The sequence below is a fragment of the Jaculus jaculus genome, chromosome 2, assembly GCF_020740685.1.
Source record: "Jaculus jaculus isolate mJacJac1 chromosome 2, mJacJac1.mat.Y.cur, whole genome shotgun sequence".
NCBI lineage: Eukaryota > Metazoa > Chordata > Mammalia > Rodentia > Dipodidae > Jaculus > Jaculus jaculus.
The window spans coordinates 47,476,229-47,494,240 of NC_059103.1; the positions used below are offsets into that span (position 1 = coordinate 47,476,229).

At 43.3% G+C, this 18,012-nt stretch overlaps 1 protein-coding gene across 6 annotated transcripts in view; it reads right to left on the reverse strand.

The window, feature by feature from the left end:
* Ldlrad4 (low density lipoprotein receptor class A domain containing 4) overlaps positions 1-18,012 on the reverse strand; it is a 435,013-nt gene that overhangs the window by 204,884 nt on the left and 212,117 nt on the right. For 5 of the 6 annotated variants that reach the window (XM_045142975.1, XM_045142977.1, XM_045142976.1 and 2 more), the window contains one exon: positions 13,129-13,269. In XM_045142975.1, coding sequence (XP_044998910.1) covers positions 13,129-13,269 — 141 coding nt within the window. Of the gene's footprint in view, positions 1-13,128; positions 13,270-18,012 lie in introns of those variants that run through there. The other variant, XM_045142979.1, reaches the window with a different exon arrangement.

Sequence of the window (18,012 nt, forward strand, 5' to 3'; positions counted from 1 at the left end):
TCAGAGAGAAGCCTCTACTTCTTTCTGGAGAAGAAGAGTGGGCTTGACCACCAAAAATCTCTTAAATTTTCATACCCCTTTAACCCAAGCTTATCTCACTTCTTGGTTGGAGAATCTGCTTTATTTTACAGATGGCAGAGAAAATGGTGGAAAGTTGAGATCTATCGATAAGACAAGATCATAACCAACTGCCCACCACGTTTGCCACCTCTTCCACATCTGCCAGGGCCCAGGAGAACTTGCAGTGGAAGCAGCACCACGAACACTATTCTTACTACTGGCCTGACAACCAGCTCCAGGTTGATGGTGACAAACACGGTAATCAAGCAAAACCTATCAAAACAGAAATCCAGAGGTCACAAAGAATTCGACACTAAATCAGACTGTCAATAGGTCTGCCATGGTGCAGGGAACATTGTGGAAGAGGAGGCAGAAAGATTGTAAGAGCCACAGAGTGTGTGGGAATACCCTGAGCCATGGTCTCTCCACCATCCCATTGGTATTGACTGAGCCTTTCAGGACCCCACAGTAAATTCCATAACCCCACAGAGGAGGGCTCCAGAGAAATTGGAATAGGAGAGCAGGAATAAAAGAGTATAATCTGTCACAAAATAAATAAAAATTAAAAAAAAAAAAAGGCTGGAGAGGAGTGCTTTGGAACGCTGTCTTCCATACATAAAAATGGAGGTTGCATTCGTGACCTCACAGCAGCTGTAATTACCTGCATAATATAGGACCCATCAACATTCTATCATGGATGATGGAGAAGGAAGGGAGGGAAGAATGAAGGAAGGGAGGAAGGGAAAGGAGGGAAAGGAAAAAGGAGGGAGAGAGCAAAGACGAAAGGAAATGACATCAAAATAGAAGAGGGACTACTTGGAAAAAAGAACAGGTTCAGTGAAGTTAAAGTTAGGGAAGGTGGAGGGAGGGGATTATGATTGGGTACATTATATATCTGTACGGATATTGTCAATAGAGTTTTTTAATGAAATAAAGTCTTTTCAATAAAAAAAAAAAAAAGAGGGAAGGAAAGAAAGAAAGAGGACACAGATTCACTACCTTTCAGCCTCAGGGACAGCCTTGACCAAGATAAGCCACGACGGATCATTAAGCAAACCAAAACTCTCCAGTCACCATCCTCAGATAGACTACAACAGGCCTGAAGACACTTTCTCCATGCTCCCTGCAGTTGGGACCAGGACAGACAGAATTCCATTCCTCCACTGGGACAGTGAGAGGAACACAGGGCTGAAATAAGTGTTTGGGAGATATTAGGGTTCCCAGGCTGAAATCTCCTGCCTGATTGAGATGGGCTCTGGGAAAGAGTAAGAGCTAAAATGTATCTGGCCGCTAGGCTATCTCTTCTTCCCAAGGAGGCTCTTGAAAAGGAAGGTGAGAGACAGAGGGACACGACTCCCCGAGGTCACATACTAGTAGACAGGGGGACAGAGTCCAGGGCAGTATAGCTTGTTAACTAGCACAAAAATCTCCCAGGAACTCAACAGAATCAATGATACCTGACACACTGGGACTCCTAGGTTAATTTTTCATAATCTATTTGAAAATCCAGCATGAAACCAAGATTATTATCATAATCCATGTATTAAAAATCATCACATAAGCTGTATGAGTTATTTTCTTGTTTCTGTGAGCAAAGATCTGGCCAAAAGCAACTGAAGGAAGAGTTGAATTCAGCTTGTTTCAACTCCAGCAAGATACATTCTATGATGGTGGGGAAGGCAGTCTAGCAGGAGCAAGAAGCAGACTCCTCATTGCCCAGGCAGGAAGCTGAAGACAAACAGGTGGTGAGACTGGTCTATAAAACCTCAGGGTTGCCCCGCATTGACCCACTTCCTCCAGCAAGACTTCAGTTCATTAAGCTTCCGCAACCTTCCCAAACAGCGCCACCCTCTGGAGACCAACATAAACAGTTGTTCCTGGAGCACACATAATTTGAATAATCCTTAAGAACAGTAGACAGACCTCCATTCCCCAACTCCTACAAACCTTTTAAGAACTAAAGAGTAAATCCTTATATTATCAGGGGGAAAATGCCATTAGAGGAAGGGGAGGAAAGACTCCAAAAGATAAACACAAACACAGCTGAGTTCCTATCTCAGCAGCAGCAAGTTCTGGCCCTGTGACTGAATTAATTACCTAATCTCTATGAGCAAAGCAAACCTATGAATCCCTTCTAGGATGGTTTTGAGAGATATAGATGAGGTGATAAGCATAAACAGCTGATACCCAGCAAATGTCAGCTGGCTTCCTGCTCATCTCACCCTCCCCCAGCCTCACCCCAGGAAGCTGCAGACTTCAGATAGATGATATTTACTATGTGCCAGGCATTACTCTAATTGACAGGTCTGCACTACTTTGCTAACTCTTCACAGCCATCCTTCTCAGTGAGAGCCCAATGTACAATCTTCATTTTTAAAATTTTATTTATTGAGAGAGATTAAGAGGTAGAAAGAGAGAAAGAAGGAGAGAGAGAGAGAGAATATGGGCACGCCAGGGCCTCTAGCCACTGCAAACGAACTCCAGATTCATGTGCCAATTTGTGCATTTGGCTTTATATGGGTACTGGGAAATTGAACCTGGGTCCTTAAGCTTCATAGGCAAGTGCCTTAACTTCTAAGCCATCTCTCCAGCCCCAATCCTCATTTATAAAGGATCAAATAAAGGCACAAAGAGCTAAGCAACTTGCCAAAGCCACAGCAAACAATGGCTCTACAACTGGAATTTGGAACCTAATACTTCATGCTCTAGTTTACAGAATGCAGATTCAAGTCATTGTTGACAATGTCTGCAATGATGTGCCCACAAGAAGCTATGTTCTTCAAGGAGCATGAGGAAACCCAGGGGCCAAGAAATACACTGGCTAAAAGGGAAGCTGCTTGGATAATACTAATCAAGTTATCAAGCCCACATATCCATGTACCACATGAACACTACACACACACACACACACACACACACACACTTGCACATTCACCATTCATGTGCACGCATATATTCACATACCACAGACACACATGAACACCAGTGCCCTTGTGTGTCTATACACTATACATACACGCACACTCATGCAGATCCTACGCACATACCTTCACACTTACACATGTATACATCACACATACACACATACTTCTTTGTGGTACAGTAAGAAACATTTCACAGTTCTCTGGGACCAACATAAACATTCAGAAACCAGAGATCTGTCCCTCCACTCTTGCTGGATTGGGAAATTTTAACCAGTTATACAAAGCACAAAGTCTACCACATTGTGGGTTCCAGAATAAATATTTATACTAGGGTAGACTTATACTCTGGTTAGTTTGGGTAGCTGTGGCAAGAAAATGCACATTTAAGAACATATAATTGAGGGCTAGAGAGATGGCTTATCAGTTAAGGTATTTGCCTGCAAAACCAAAGGAACTTAGTCCGACTCCCCAGGACCGACATAAGCCAGATGCACAAGGTGGTGCACACATCTGCATCTGGACTTTGTTTGCAGTGGCTGAAAGCCCTGATGCACTCATTCTCTCTCTCTCTCCCTCTTTCCTTCTCTCACTCTGTCAAATAAATAAATTTATTTATTTTAAAAAAGGAACAGAAGGGCTGGAGAGATGGCTTAGCGGTTAAGTGCTTGCCTGTGAAGCCTAAGGACCCCGGTTCGAGGCTCGGTTCCCCAGGTCCCACATTAGCCAGATGCACAAGGGGGCGCACGCGTCTGGAGTTCGTTTGCAGAGGCTAGAAGCCCTGGCGTGCCCATTCTCTCTCTCTCCCTCTATCTGTCTTTCTCTCTGTGTCTGTCGCTCTCAAATAAATAAATAAAAAATTTTTTAAAAAGTACAGAAAATTGAGAGAAGGCAGATCTTATGTCAGTCTTTTCTTTCATGCAGGCTGCCAGGATAATATGAATATTTTCAACTCCCAGTTCCACTAGCAAAGTACTAAGTCATCCAAACCAAGAGTTGAACTTTCTAGAAACAATAATTCATTCAATCACTAACAAAGACTTACAGGATTAAGCCACACATGGTATATGCCATGTATTGTGGTAGGCGGGATATCAGAGGCTCTAGTAGAAACCTTACAGGCCTGCTTCTCTGAAGGTTATCCATACAGTATGCTGGCGGAAGCAGAGGAAGGATGCTTTTATGGTGTCCACTATGTACAATCCCTGCTCTGTGTGGAGCAACCAGGATTATAAAGTTGTAGCCATAGGGCTGGCCTAAGGATCCATGTTCTATTCTCTAGATCCCCCATAAACCAGATGTACAAATGTGAGGCAAGCATGAGATCACATATGCCCACAAGGTGGTGCAAACATCTGGAGTTTGATTGCAGTGGCTGAGCCCTAGCGTGGCAATTCTCTCTCTCTCTCATAAAAATAAATAGATAAATAAAGTTGTAATCATAGCTCCTGCTTTCAAAGAACTTAATAGCCTATGGGGATCACATCTGTGCACATGTTAGTTATTAGAAAGTACAGATACTGAGTTAAGAAAGGCACAAAGTGCTACAGGCTTCCAAAAAGGATCAAGTATTTCTGGTCATGTGGGCGAGTTAGGGATAGTGACCCACCTGACCTAACTGGCAGATGGTCAAATCACTAAGATAGACAATGATACCCACACAAGAGCTGGTCTGGGAGTGGAGGGAGATCTTAGCAGTTAGTTTAGTGCTGTATCCATGGAGTTTAAGAGGCATATAAAGTGGCCTTTCAAGTAGTTGGATACATCAGTCTAAGTTCTAGATAAGGATGAGGGAGTGGTTATGACGCGGAGTGATGTCTGTTTGCAAATGCCAAAGCCAAAGGCATGGAGGGAGAGCTGTAGGCAGCTGGAGCGCAGAGGGGCTGCTGCAGCGAGGTAGCAGCTATAAAGAGTCAAGCAGTGATCTTGTGGCTCCCACAGAACAGAGAGGCTGAACTTCAGAGAGAAGACTGGGCAAAGAAGAACCAGGAAGAACTGTTCATCCGACTTGGCAACAAACAGGGGAGCCCAGCTAAAGCAGCTTGGAGAAAGCTGTGGCCACAGAGAAGCAGCCAAGGCCATGAGAGGCAGGTGGAAGGAGCAGAGAGTGAGCTAGAGAGTCAAGGTAAGCAATGAAAGCAGGAGAAGAGGCTGGCAGGCAAATTGCAAAGGTTCACTAGGGTACCAGTGACCCATGCCCAACAGAGGCAGGCCCAGCCCAGCCTCAGTGCAGCACCAGTGGGCAACCATGGGCCTCTGGGGAAAAGCTGAGCAGTAAGGTACTGGCTCTACCAGATGGACTCAACAGAAGACAGTAAGCTCAGACAGAATATACAAGGCCATAAGAAAGCACTTCAAGAATCCATCTGTAGGTAGCCCAGAAGAGGGACAGGTGGAGGCTGAAATACCATGGAGGACAAGGAAGAGCAGAACAGGTGAGGACATGGAGCAGGTATGGGTGAGTGAGCACAAGGGACCCCAGGCTGCTAGAAACGGGAGCTAGAATAATCAGTAGTGTTGGGGTGAGACAAGTGGAGCAGGAAGGGTTTCTACAACAGTTCGGTGTATGCCACAGACTCATGCTCAGTTTTATAATAACATAAATAAAATCTCCCTGGTCACCTCTGGAGAACAGTAAGAGAAACTGTTCATTTTTCAATTAACTCATGCTATGTGATCAATGGTTGATTGGAGCCTCTCTTCATAGAAGCATCCCCACGAGTTAATGAGGGAAGATGATAGAATTAGGTGATGACTTTTGTAGTCTGTATTAGCACATAAAGGCAACTTTATGGAAGACCACTGCACCCCATGAATCATTTTACATACACACACACGCACACACACGTGCACGTGCACACACACCATTCATGACTGACTCCAGACTTCTCTATCTACCTACCAAGAGACAAGAATAACAAGAGAAGGATAAAGCAAATTCAGCGACACTGTTGGAAAGCAGCCAGAAAAATCGAGTTTGGGAAGTCTAAAAGACACAAAAATCACAGGGAAAGGGAGGATGAGAAGGAGCAGGAAAAGCTGGGCAGAAAGGCACAGACGAAGAATCTATGAAGAAAGTGCTTATGAAGCACGTCCATCCTTCACAGTGCTCAGACCCTGGGTCCTGGTTCAAACAAACCACACACACAACAAATTAAAACACACGTTTGGAAATGTGAGGAGGTACCACTGGAGGAAGGAAGGGGACCAGGAGGAGGGAGGCAGGGAGATGGGGGAGGGGAACAGGGGACAAGGATCAATAGAAACAAAGCATTGTAACATAATGGAATAACATAAACTCTTATATCAATTTTTTTAAAAACTTCCCATATCCATTCATAGCTGGAGAATTACGTACTCTAACAGGGTATGTGATGATATTAGAGAACTATTTTCAATGCTTACTGAAATAGAGGTCTAGTAGGTATGAGCCCTGGATAAGTTTTCTCTATAGTCCAAAGTTCTCATCAACAAAAATACTTGAAAGATGGAAAGTTGCCAGCTTAAGGTACAGTAGACAGTAGGTGCAACTTGGTGCCTTAAGGCAGCTGATGTTTTGACCACCGTAGGATGTCAGTCCTTTGGGGAAAACACAAGTGAAGAAGGGAAGAAAACCAGTGGGCTCAGATCATATATTGAACTTTATCTTATTTTGCTGTTATTACCCTAACCGGCCTTGCATGGGGAAAAGTTTCTTTGTGAAAAAGTTCTGAAGTTAAAATCCCAGCTTAATTGGGTACACGTTGTTAGCTCCAGTTCATTTGATTTTGAGACTCAGTTTTATGAGGCCACCTACCGGGAAGGAAGCAGCTTCCCCCTCCATTAAGGATGAGATCCACTCCACTCCCCACTTTCCCTGAATCCGATTCTCTCAGTTAATTGGAAATTCCACTGAAGCTGAAAGTGAAAAGTCATTCCTGTTGACAGCTGGCACTTTTCAACTCGGGGCTTCCTTGTGAGGACCGGGGGCTCAGATCGCTTAGCAGTGATTGCTCAAGGAACATCTGTTCTTGCCAAGGCTCTGAGCGCACACGGTTCTTTCCAAATTGTATAGTCTACACACTTCCAAGACAGCATCCAAACTCAGCTCTCCCGCCTCCAGGTGTGGCAAGGAGGCTCTGAAGTACAATAGCAAAGGGAACTCCCAGCTTGGCACAAGCAGTGGGTGTGCTGAGGGGAGCGGGGGAGACGCAGTGCTGGCCTTCGAAGCCCAGCACACTGCAACCAGCCGTGCATGGCGGCTCCTCTCTGGGCCCAGCCCAGTTCCCAACGCTCGTCTCCTGCAGACTCCAGCCACAGCAGCTTGTCAGGTCAGACTGCCATGATCCTGTCCGAGGATTGCACCACCTTCGCTGCCATTCTGTGCTCCTGCCATTCCAAGCCCAGACAGTCCCCTTCTCTAACAACCCAGGACACATCCTCCCTAATGACCAGTGCAGCCAGAACGATCCTCTCCGCACTCCTAAACCCCACACTGCTAAGAACCGCTCCATCTTCATTTCCCACGTTCCTCTGCCAGGGCTCACAGCCCCTGAAGTCTCAATGCCGTGACAGTAGAATCTGTTTTCCTCCTGCCTCCATCATGCCCCACATCACAATCGGAGAGGACACTTAATAAACGATCTCATTTGTATGGTTCATGCCCAGAAGTCTAATATTTTGATAGAGCAGTCAAAGAGAAGATGTGAGAAGAGCTGGGAATTTAGGATGTCAACACATTCTCTCTTCCATGGAACGATGCAGTTGGAAATTCTAGGAGATAGCCAATGTTTGCTGAGTGCTCCACACCTAACCAAAACCCTTATAAGGTCTCATGGCAAACTAAACCAGCCTTAGTTGATGGTATCTGGCCATTGCTATCACAGTAAAGAGGCAGATGACCCAAATATGCCTAGATCTATGTTCCAAAACCATGTTTTTATTGGAAATAATACTTAGAGCCACTGTTGTCATTCTTCTGTTATCATTTACATTGTTATCTTTTTTAAAAAAAAAATATTTTTACTTATTTGTTTGAGAGGGGATGCACAGAAAGAAAGAAAATAGGCTTGCTAGAGCCTCTTGCTGCTGTAAGTGAACTCCAGATGCATGTAGGACTCTGTGCATCTGGCTTTACGTGGGGGCTGGGGAACTGAAGCTATGCTGGCAGGCTTTGGAAGAAAGCACATTTAACCACGGAGCTATCTCCCCATCCTTGTATTGTTAATTTCATCAATAAAAAAAGATGACCAAGATATCTGAGCACTGATGCACACCTGAAACCAATAGTACAAATAGAAAATTGATTCTAGCTCATCTGGAAATCCAGAAGATTCCTCCTTGCTTCACCCTAAATGTAGTCAAATATCAGAACATTCAATATTCCCATTGGGGGAAGCAAAGTAGGTCAGATAAGCTAATTCTGTTCTTAAATGGGAGCAAAAATCAGCACTGCTTATTTTCTGGAGTGCATCATTTTATAGGCAAGACTTCCCATGATGTGATATTTTAATTTCTTCAAAGTGGGGAGGAAGGCAAACGTTATTGGCAGCAATAGCACTCTGCAAAAGGCACGCTGTCCATCTGCTGTAAAAATGAATTTATAGCAGGACATGGTAGCACATATATTTAATCCCAGCACTCAGGAGGCAGAAGCAGGAGGATTGCTGTGAGTCTAAGGCCAGCCTGAGACTACAAAGTGAGTTCTAGGTTAGCCTGGACTAGCGTGAGACCCTACCTCAAAAAAATGGGGCTGGACAGATGACTTAGTGGTTAAAGGCATTTGCTGGCAAAGCCAAAAGACCCAGGTTCAACTCCCTAGGACCTAGGTAAGCCAGACACACAAGGTGGCATGTGCATCTGGAGTTCACTTGCAGTTTCTGGAAATCCTGACATGCCCATTCTCTCTCTATCTGCCTCTTTCTCTCTCTCTCTCTCCCTCCCCGCCTCAAATAAATAAATGAAAATAAACATATAAAAATGCATTTGTAACTGATCCAATAAAATAGGTATCATACACTAAAAAGAGGCTCACCAGTGGAAAGCCTCTAAGACTCATTCCAAAGATTTCAAAAGGAAATGAAATAGTTCTTGATTACTCCATTTTTGTCAAGTGAGATATAGGTGAGAGAATCTACATTCATTCCTCACTGGCAAGCAACTGCCTTTAAGCACTGAGCCATAGCCTCCAACTCTCATTCCACATTAGGCTATCCTCTAGGCTTGAGTAGGATTGGGGGGAGGAAGGAAGCTACAACCTTTCCCAGAGGTACCTGACCACAGAGAAGAGACCAGCTATCACAATCTCAGGGTTAGTGTCCCTTGTGTGACAAACAGACCTCCCTCCCTCTGGTGCTTACAGAGTTCAGGGCAAGTAACACAGGGGCAGGTTTTCAGCTAGCAGAACCTTCTACTGGAATGCTTCTGAAGGGACAGAATGAGTGGGGAACATCCAGGACTTCTGGGGATGAATTCACCTTTGTATACCTGCAAAACCCTGTTACATATGAAGTGTGGTCCTGACATTAATGGTAGATGATCCACCTTTCCAAGATATGACCAAGTAATGTAAAGGAATGAAGACGATGATGAAAATATGATTATATAGACCCACTTTCATTATGTAGTTTATTAAATCCTTCAGCAAACTTACCAAGAAGAGATTATTTCCATTCCACAGATATCAGAATCCAAACCTCATTGGGATTCAGTTATTTCCTTAAGCGAAAGCAATATGTCCAGTGTTAAGAAAGTCCCAGAGGGCTGAAGAGATGGCTTAGCAGGTAAGGTGTTTGCCTGCAAAGCCAAAGGACCCAGGTTCGATTCCCCAGGACCCACATTAGCCAGATGCACAAGGAGGCGCACGCATCTGGAGTTCATTTGCAGTGGCTAGAGGCCCTGGCATGCCCATTCTCTCTTTCTCTCTCTCCTCTCTCTCTCTTTCTCTCTCTCTTTCCCCCTGCCCTTTCTCTGTCAAATAAATAAATAAACATAAAATATTTAAGAAAGTCCCAAAGTCAGGAACCAAATCTAGCAGTCTAGCCTGAAATCAATACATACTCGGCAAGAGATTAATACTAGGGTATGTTGACGGTCCCTGCCCCACACAGTGCTCACAGTAAGTGTGGTGCCTTAATCACACAAGTGAGAGCAGATGTGCAGCAGGGAAAGCAACCTGCCTGACTGGTAGGGCAGGAACTATTGTCAGGACCCCAACCCAGAAGTCCAGCTTGGAGCAAGTACAGACATACTCAAAACACATTTGAGCTGGGCCTGGTGATACAGGCCTAATCGGGAGGTAGAAGCAGGAGAATGGCAAGTTCAAGACCTACCTGGACTCCCCAGATTTCTAGACAGGCCAAAGAACCATTTCTATAGAGATGGTGGTACAACTCTGAGGTGACTCAACACTCATCAAAGTAGAAAATAAGAGGATGTTGAGACATCAGCACTCAAAGAGATTTCTACCAAGCCCACTGAGGGCTCAGGGAACATTGTGGAAAAGGAAGCAGAAAGACTATAAGAGCCACAGGGTATGCGGGCATACTTTGGGGTGTTGTCCTTCCGACATGAACTGTTTGGAGCATTCCTGAGTCCACAGTGGTTACTGATACCTTCCACAAGACCAGCATGGCTCTGAGCCCATCAACATTTTGACGTGGACAGCGGATAACAAAAGGAAGGCAGCAACCCCACAGAGGAGGGACTACCTTGAAGAGGGAGGGTCTTCAGGGGTGGGAGGCAGGGAAAGAAAGGATAAATGGATAGGATCACAATAAAACTGCTATATATTCATACATTAGAGTTTTAAATAAAAATAAATGATTTGGGGCTGGAAGAATGGCTTAGTGGTTAAGGTGCTTGTCTGTGAAGCCTAAAGACTCAGGTTTGATTCCACAACAGCCATGTAAGCCAGACGCACAAGGTGACACATGTGTCTGGAGTTCCTTTGCAGTGGCTAGAGGTCCTGGTGTGCCCATTTTCTCTCTCTCTGTCTCTCTGTCTCTCATAAGTAAATACAACAAAATATTTTAAAATAAATGCTTCTTTTTCATGTTTAACGCTAACATAGGTAGCTTAGTGACAAGACCTTGTCTCAAAATACAGAGTATACAGGGTATAGCTCAGTGGTAGAATGCTTACCTATGATATATGAGGCCCCACATTCAATTTCCAGAACAGGAGATTGTTTTTTAAAGCACATATTGTAATTGAAATGAGGGGCTCACAAACACTTCTGCATTCATGGAAAAGGCAGCCAAGAAGAGGCTGTCTTGGTTCCTCTCCTCTAGAATGCTGCTGGCTCACCCCCAGCTCCATGCTTCCCATCTTGCTCCCAGTCCTGCCTTTCATCCCGTCACTATCCTCCATGCCCCTCTGCCCATCAGGCCATCCAGATCTAGAGAACCAGAAGCTGCAAGCTGGACAACTCCCTGTGGGCAGCCAGTTGCACTACACAAATATAACCCAAGGAAAACACGGGCCCGTTGCCAGGAAAGCACATAGCTAATCTTAATCTTCGAGAAGTGTCTTCTCAGCACGTAAACACAGAACCTGCAAAACGGTCTATAGAAGAAAATGCAAACTGACTTAAAAAAAAAAAATCTTGAGGAAACTAACACTTTCAGACTCTTGAATTTGGCAAGCATAAATAACAGGCTCACAACTAGAGCAGTCATGTTTGTATTGGGGCATACAGAGCTTTCCCTGAATATAAGAACACAGTAGGGGGAGAGAGAATGGTTGCTTTTCTTAAACCCTTTTCAAATTTGTAATATTGACACTTAGGTAGTCTCATTTCCATAGCAATTTTTTAAAATCTTTTTTTTTTTTTTTTTTACAATTTAAGTCCTCAAAACAACACTGGCCAAGGTAAGAAAACGAGACTGAATGCATCCTGAAATGACCTCGGTAAGAAAAACCCATGAAGAGAATTGTGTGAGTCAGCGTTTTATCACTGCGACACAATTGCTTGAAACAAACCAGCCTAAACTCGAGTGAGTGTTGGCTTATGCTCACAACTCCAGAGCATTCACTCCCCCTGAGGCCTGTGGGCCTGAGGCAAGGAGTGTACCACGTTGAGGAACATGCGGTGGAACGCAACTGCTCACCTCATAGCAGCCAAGAAAGCAAGAAAAGCTGAGCATCTGGGCTCCTGTCTATAATCTCAGCACTTGAAAGGCTGAGGCAAGAGGGTTTCCATGAGTTTGCTATCAGCCAGGGATTCATGTCAAGATATTGTCTCAAAAAAAAAAAAAAAATGAAGAAGAAGAAGCCAAGAGAGAAAGAGAAGAGGCCAAGGTTGCAATATCTCCTTTCAAGGCATATTTTATACGACCAAAAGACCCCCAGCTAGATCCCAAGTCTTATAAATTCCACCGCCTCACAAGAGCATCATGGGCTGAGGAGCAAGCCTTTAGCACTGGGCCTCAGGGTCAGCGTGCTCAATGTTCTCCTTAGATAAGTAAGGCTGCTTCTCAGAGATTCTCACCCTCGCCCTACTTCACTTGGCCCAAAGAAACATGGAAATCAGTAACTCCTAAGAGAATTCAGTCATGTTTAAAGTTGCGTTCTTTCTCCTTCCTTGTCATACAAACCATGATATTTAAAAAAAAAAGAACCCAATGTACTTCAAATTCTGATTTCACCTTCTCAAGTTTGATGTTCAAAGCCTCAGCTTTGGGCACTCACACACAAGTCCTTTCTTTTCATCTAGTATCTAACAGAAAAGTGCATCAGAACCTTCAAATGTCTCAAGTACATGTCCATATTTCCTTGATCAGGTCATATCCCCTCCACATCCCTGTCTTTACATATTTAAAATTATTCCTGAAGTGATATACTCTTAAGTTCTATAAAACTTATATGAAGAGTACTGAATAAGTATATGATTTCATCAATCGAGGCTCTCAAATCAGCAACAAACACTTGTTTTCTATAAAACTCCATTGTCTGTGACCATCTCTGAGAGCAAATTGAATACTCTCATCTTTGACACATGCCACCTTTCTATCATGAAAGAAGAAGACATTTCCTTTGGGAAAGTGTAGGTCTCTTACATCTTAACCAGAAAGCAATCCCCTTTCCCATTTCCAATGACCCCCATCTCCTGGCTACTTTAAGACACCACCAAGTAGAAACGTCACCAAGGTGAGTCAGAGAGACTTACAGTTGAAGATGCCTGGAGGTGGATGCTCGGTCACCAGGAGACAGTTTTCTTCATCACTGTTGTCCCCACAGTCGTTCTGTTGGTTACAGACCAGCGAACCAAGATACAAGCATTTACCGCTAGTGCAGGTGAATTTGCACTCTGAAAAAGCACAATATAAACCACAAAGCAGTTAATGTAAGCTTGGTGCTCTTAAGCTGTTGCCGATGCCCCACCTGCCAGTTGCATGCCATGATGCTATGAGAACCATGGCAAAACTGTGGGTGCTCTCTGCTAAGAAGCATTGATGCCCAGGACCACATTGATGAATTGGCTAAAACAGTATTTTTTTAGCATCCAAATTCCTGCAAGCCATATTGAACAGGAATGCAATTTACTTTAATAGAACTTGAAATAAATCTTCAAACATAGCACGTTGCTATAAATGTAAGAAATTAAGGAGGAAAATAGATTACAAAGTGACATATAATCAGACATATAAAATATTATCTATGTATATATTATATTGAATATCATTTTGCACTCTGTGAGCTCTTGCCTGGGCACACTGTTATTGTTAATTTCTTGTTGCTGGAATAAAGCACCCAAACAAAAGCAGCTGATGGGAGGAAAGCTTTTATTCTGGCTTGTTAATCCAGGGCGGGAGGAATAAAGCCAACTTCAAAGACCAGGAAAACCCCTTTGACATTCTCACCCTCTATTTTCAAAAGAGTCATCATTTTTTCTTGCTGTTCCAGTACAGAACAGTTGGCCCAATCTCAATCGTGGTAATCTCTCAAATATTCGCAGCTGAAATGGCTGTAGTCTCTAGCTTAAACTTTCATTTACTTCTGTGTCATATCCTTCTGCTTATACAATTCCATTTCTTCTAAACTCAACCCTGCTCAAGTTGTCAAGACACAGGCAGAACACAGATAGCCTCTCACTCAAACTGCCTCTAGCCCTCTCCAGGCAAAACTCTTTTTTTCTCCGAAGCCAAACCTCACAGTCCACAATTCTCTCTGCACTTAACTCTTTCAACTTTGACCAGAATGGTTCATCAAATTCTGCCTTCAAAATTGCAAGGCATCTCTTAGACCAAGTTTCAAATACTCCCACATTCCTCCTGCAAATCAGTTTCAAAAGGCCAAAAGCCACATAGTCAGGTTTCTAGCAGTAAAGAACCCATTCCATTGGTGCCAATTTTTCTTCTGTAGTTTTCTTATGCCATTGCTGAGATAAAGCACCCTACCAAAAGCCACTGATGGGAGGGAAGTTTTTGTTTCGGCTTACAGTCTCGAAGGAAGTTTCAACCCAGGCCCTTGCTGCCATCCTTTTCTGTAGTTTTCCCATTTAATTTTACACTCAAACATGCACATAATACTGTTTGCTTTCTTTTTCCAGTAAGCTGTATGCAAGTGGGAGGTTTTTGTTTGTCTGGTTTTACTGATGAATTCTCAGAGTCTAGAACATGGCCTGGCATATATAAGCATTCAGTAAATCTTCATTTAAAAAAGTCAACGAACTAAAGTAAAAGCTATTAGGAGCCATAATTAGCTACTTGTGTTCCTTTGAGTGAAGAAATGTATCTTTACCTGAGAAATACATGCACTAGAAGAGAGAGGAAGAGGCAGACAAAAGAAGAACATAAAAGTAGAATGTAATACCTACATAAGACCCTCATTATAGGAGAAAAAGATGGTAACATCAAATTAAAAGAGAGACTAATGGAGAGAGGGAGAGGATATGACGGAGAGCAGAGTTATGAAGGGGAAGGTGGCCTCACTGTCAGGAGCACGGTGAACCCTCTGCTCTGGATCATTTCTCCCTAAGTCTTGCCCCGCCAGGTTTCCGCACCACATAATTTGGCCCTGGAACCCTGGTATCCTCACTAGGGCCTACATCAGTCTCAACCTTGCACCTGACCTTTCTTTCTGCTCTCCATGCCCAACTCTGACAGGTAAACTTTGCCAGTGTCCCATGCCAGGGACTAGTTCATGGTACTGCAGCTGAGCCCAGTAGCATAATGACTAGATGTTGAGAAAACCCCATAATGAGAACACCCACCAACATACACGACATCTGTTTCAAAATGGAAAGCTCATTTGTACTCAGTCCACACTAAATGCTCCTGCAAATGCTAACCTCAGTCTACCTTGTTTCATCCTTAATAAAGACAAAAGTAGGACTGGAGAGATGGCTTAGGGGTCAAGCATCTGTTTGTGAAGCCTAAGGACCCCAGTTTGAGGCTCAATTCCCAGGACCCATGTAAGCCAGGCGCACAAAACGGCGCATGTATCTGGAGTTTGTTTGCAGTGGCTGGACACCCTGATGAGCCCATTCTCTCTTTCTCTCTTTCTCTGTCTATCTGTCACTCTCAAATAAGTAAATAAAAATGAAAACAGATAGCAGTAACCAGTCATGTCTATCTTATATAGTCACTCACATCTTTGAACATCGTTTTGTGATCTGCAGTAGAGAAAATAAATACAGAAATAGACATAATCCTATTTATATTTCATGGACCATATATGTTTTTTCAGTACCATTCCTGAAAATAAATTTATGAAATATCAATGTAAGCAACATAAATGAGACAAATGTGGTACTGAATCTAAGTCCTAAGATGCAAACTATAGTTTCATTAAAAAATAAAATAAGGGCTGCAGGGATGGCTTAGAGATTAAGGCACTTGTCTGCAAAGCCTAAGGACCCATGTTTGACTCTCCAGATCCCATATAAGCCAGACACACAGTGATGCAAGTGTGCAAGGTTGCACATGTGCACAAGGTAGCACACACAACTGGAATTTGATTGCAGTGGCTGGAGGTCCTGGCAAGCCAATTCATTCTCTCTTGCTCACACATTCTTATAAAAAAAATTAAAAAACAAAAACAAATATATATTTTTTGATATATAAATAATTAAATAACGCTTCTTTATACTTAAGTATAACCAACCTTTCAGGCTTTTTTTTTTTTTTTTTTGGTTTTTCAAAATAGGGTCCACTCCAGCCCAGGCTGACCTGGAATTCACTATGTAGTCTCAGGGTGACCTTGAACCCCCAGCGATCCTCCTACCTCTGCCTCCCGAGTGCTGGGACTAAAGGCGTGTGCCACCATGCCCAGCTTCAGACTTTTCTTTTTGAGACAAAGTCTCACTCTGTAACCCTGGATAGCCTGGAACTCACTATGTTGCCCACATTAGCCTTGAACGCACAGTAAGTTTCTGCCTTAGCCTCCCAAGGGCTGGAATTATAGGCATAAGCTGAGCCAAAGCTTCTAATTTAACAATGTAACCTCTCAACACCAAGTTCAGGACTATATTCCATGTTTTATATTTCCCTATAGTACTGAAATTTTTCCTAAGACAATTAAATTTTGTTTATTTTTTTACTGTTCCTAAAGATAACTAAGTTATTCTGAAAATAGGAAATTTTACATCACAACTATGAAGCTTGCCCCAACACCTCATCCTCATTCAGAATTAAATATTGCACCTCCATGTTCTCACAATAACCTGTGCATCCCTTTAACACACTGTGCATTAACATGTTTTCATGACCAGTCTACTGTTCTGTCTTGCCCACTGACAAGGTCTCTTGAGTCCAGAACAGATCATTGCCTTTGCATTGCCAGTGCCTGGCAGAGCCAGCTATTAAATAACTGCTTTAATGCCATGTGATCCAAAAGCATGAGGGACAATGAGGTCTGTGCACTTTGGGGTTGAGTTTTATTTTCACTTCTACCACTTATCCATGTTCTCACCACAGACGTCTACACAGGATACCAGCTACAAAGAAGGATGTAATCTGAGGAAGAAGATAGTGGAGTACAGGCAAACTGTACTCTCCTCACACCTGGAAGAAAACACCTGACTTAGAGCAATAAATGAGGTGGGAACCATGAAAAGGCAGGAGAGAGAGCCACAGTAAAAAGTAGAAAGTGAGAAAACAGGCAAAATCCACAAATATTGAACATAGATTTACAAAGGAAATGATATGCTTCAATGTTAGAATAGTGAATGGAGTATTGGGGCAGGGGGAGAATGGTCTGGCTTCTAATAAAAGGCAGGGACATCTACAGAACCCCATGAAAAACAAACCAGCATTGATACCTTGAATCAGACACTCCAAAGTGACCTGCTACCTACTGTGATTCCCTTCCTCCCAGGCTGAAACAACAAAAGGTGCCATTACTGAGGGAGACCCTATTGCTAAGCCACTCCTTGCAGGAAGAAGAAAATTCAGAACCACTGAAACAGAACAGAAGATAAAGATAATATCACATTCAGATATTAATAATGAAAAAAAATCAGTGGAGCTCAATAACTTCCAAGAAGTCTGAAATATGATGAAGAGACCAAGTCTAAGAATCCACAGGATAGAAGGAGGAGTTGAGGCAAAAAAACAAACAAACAAAAAAAAAAAGTAAAGGCATAGAAAATCTATGCAATGAAATTACAGTAGAAAGGTTCCCACAGGAACTGGGGAGATGTCTCCATGAGTAAAAGCATGTTCCCGTGCAAGCATGAAGACCCAGGTTCAATCCTCAACACCAGTGAAAACACTGGGGCCTTGCCACACGTGCTCATAACCGCAGTGTTGAGTGGGGACTAGAGAGAGAAGGGTGGCTAGGGTGCACTGTTCAGCCAGTCTAAACGAAAAACAACGAACTCCAGGTTCCACCCAGCGAGAAGTAAGGCAGAAAAGCAATGCAGGAGGACACAACATACTCCTCTGGCCTCTGCACACGTGCACATCTGTACACATACATGTATACATTTCACACACACACACACACACACAGAGAGAGAGAGAGAGAGAGACATAAGCATAGAGACAGACAGAACTTAGAAAAAAACCCTGTGAGATAAATGAGGCTGAAGACATGCCTCGGTTGGGGC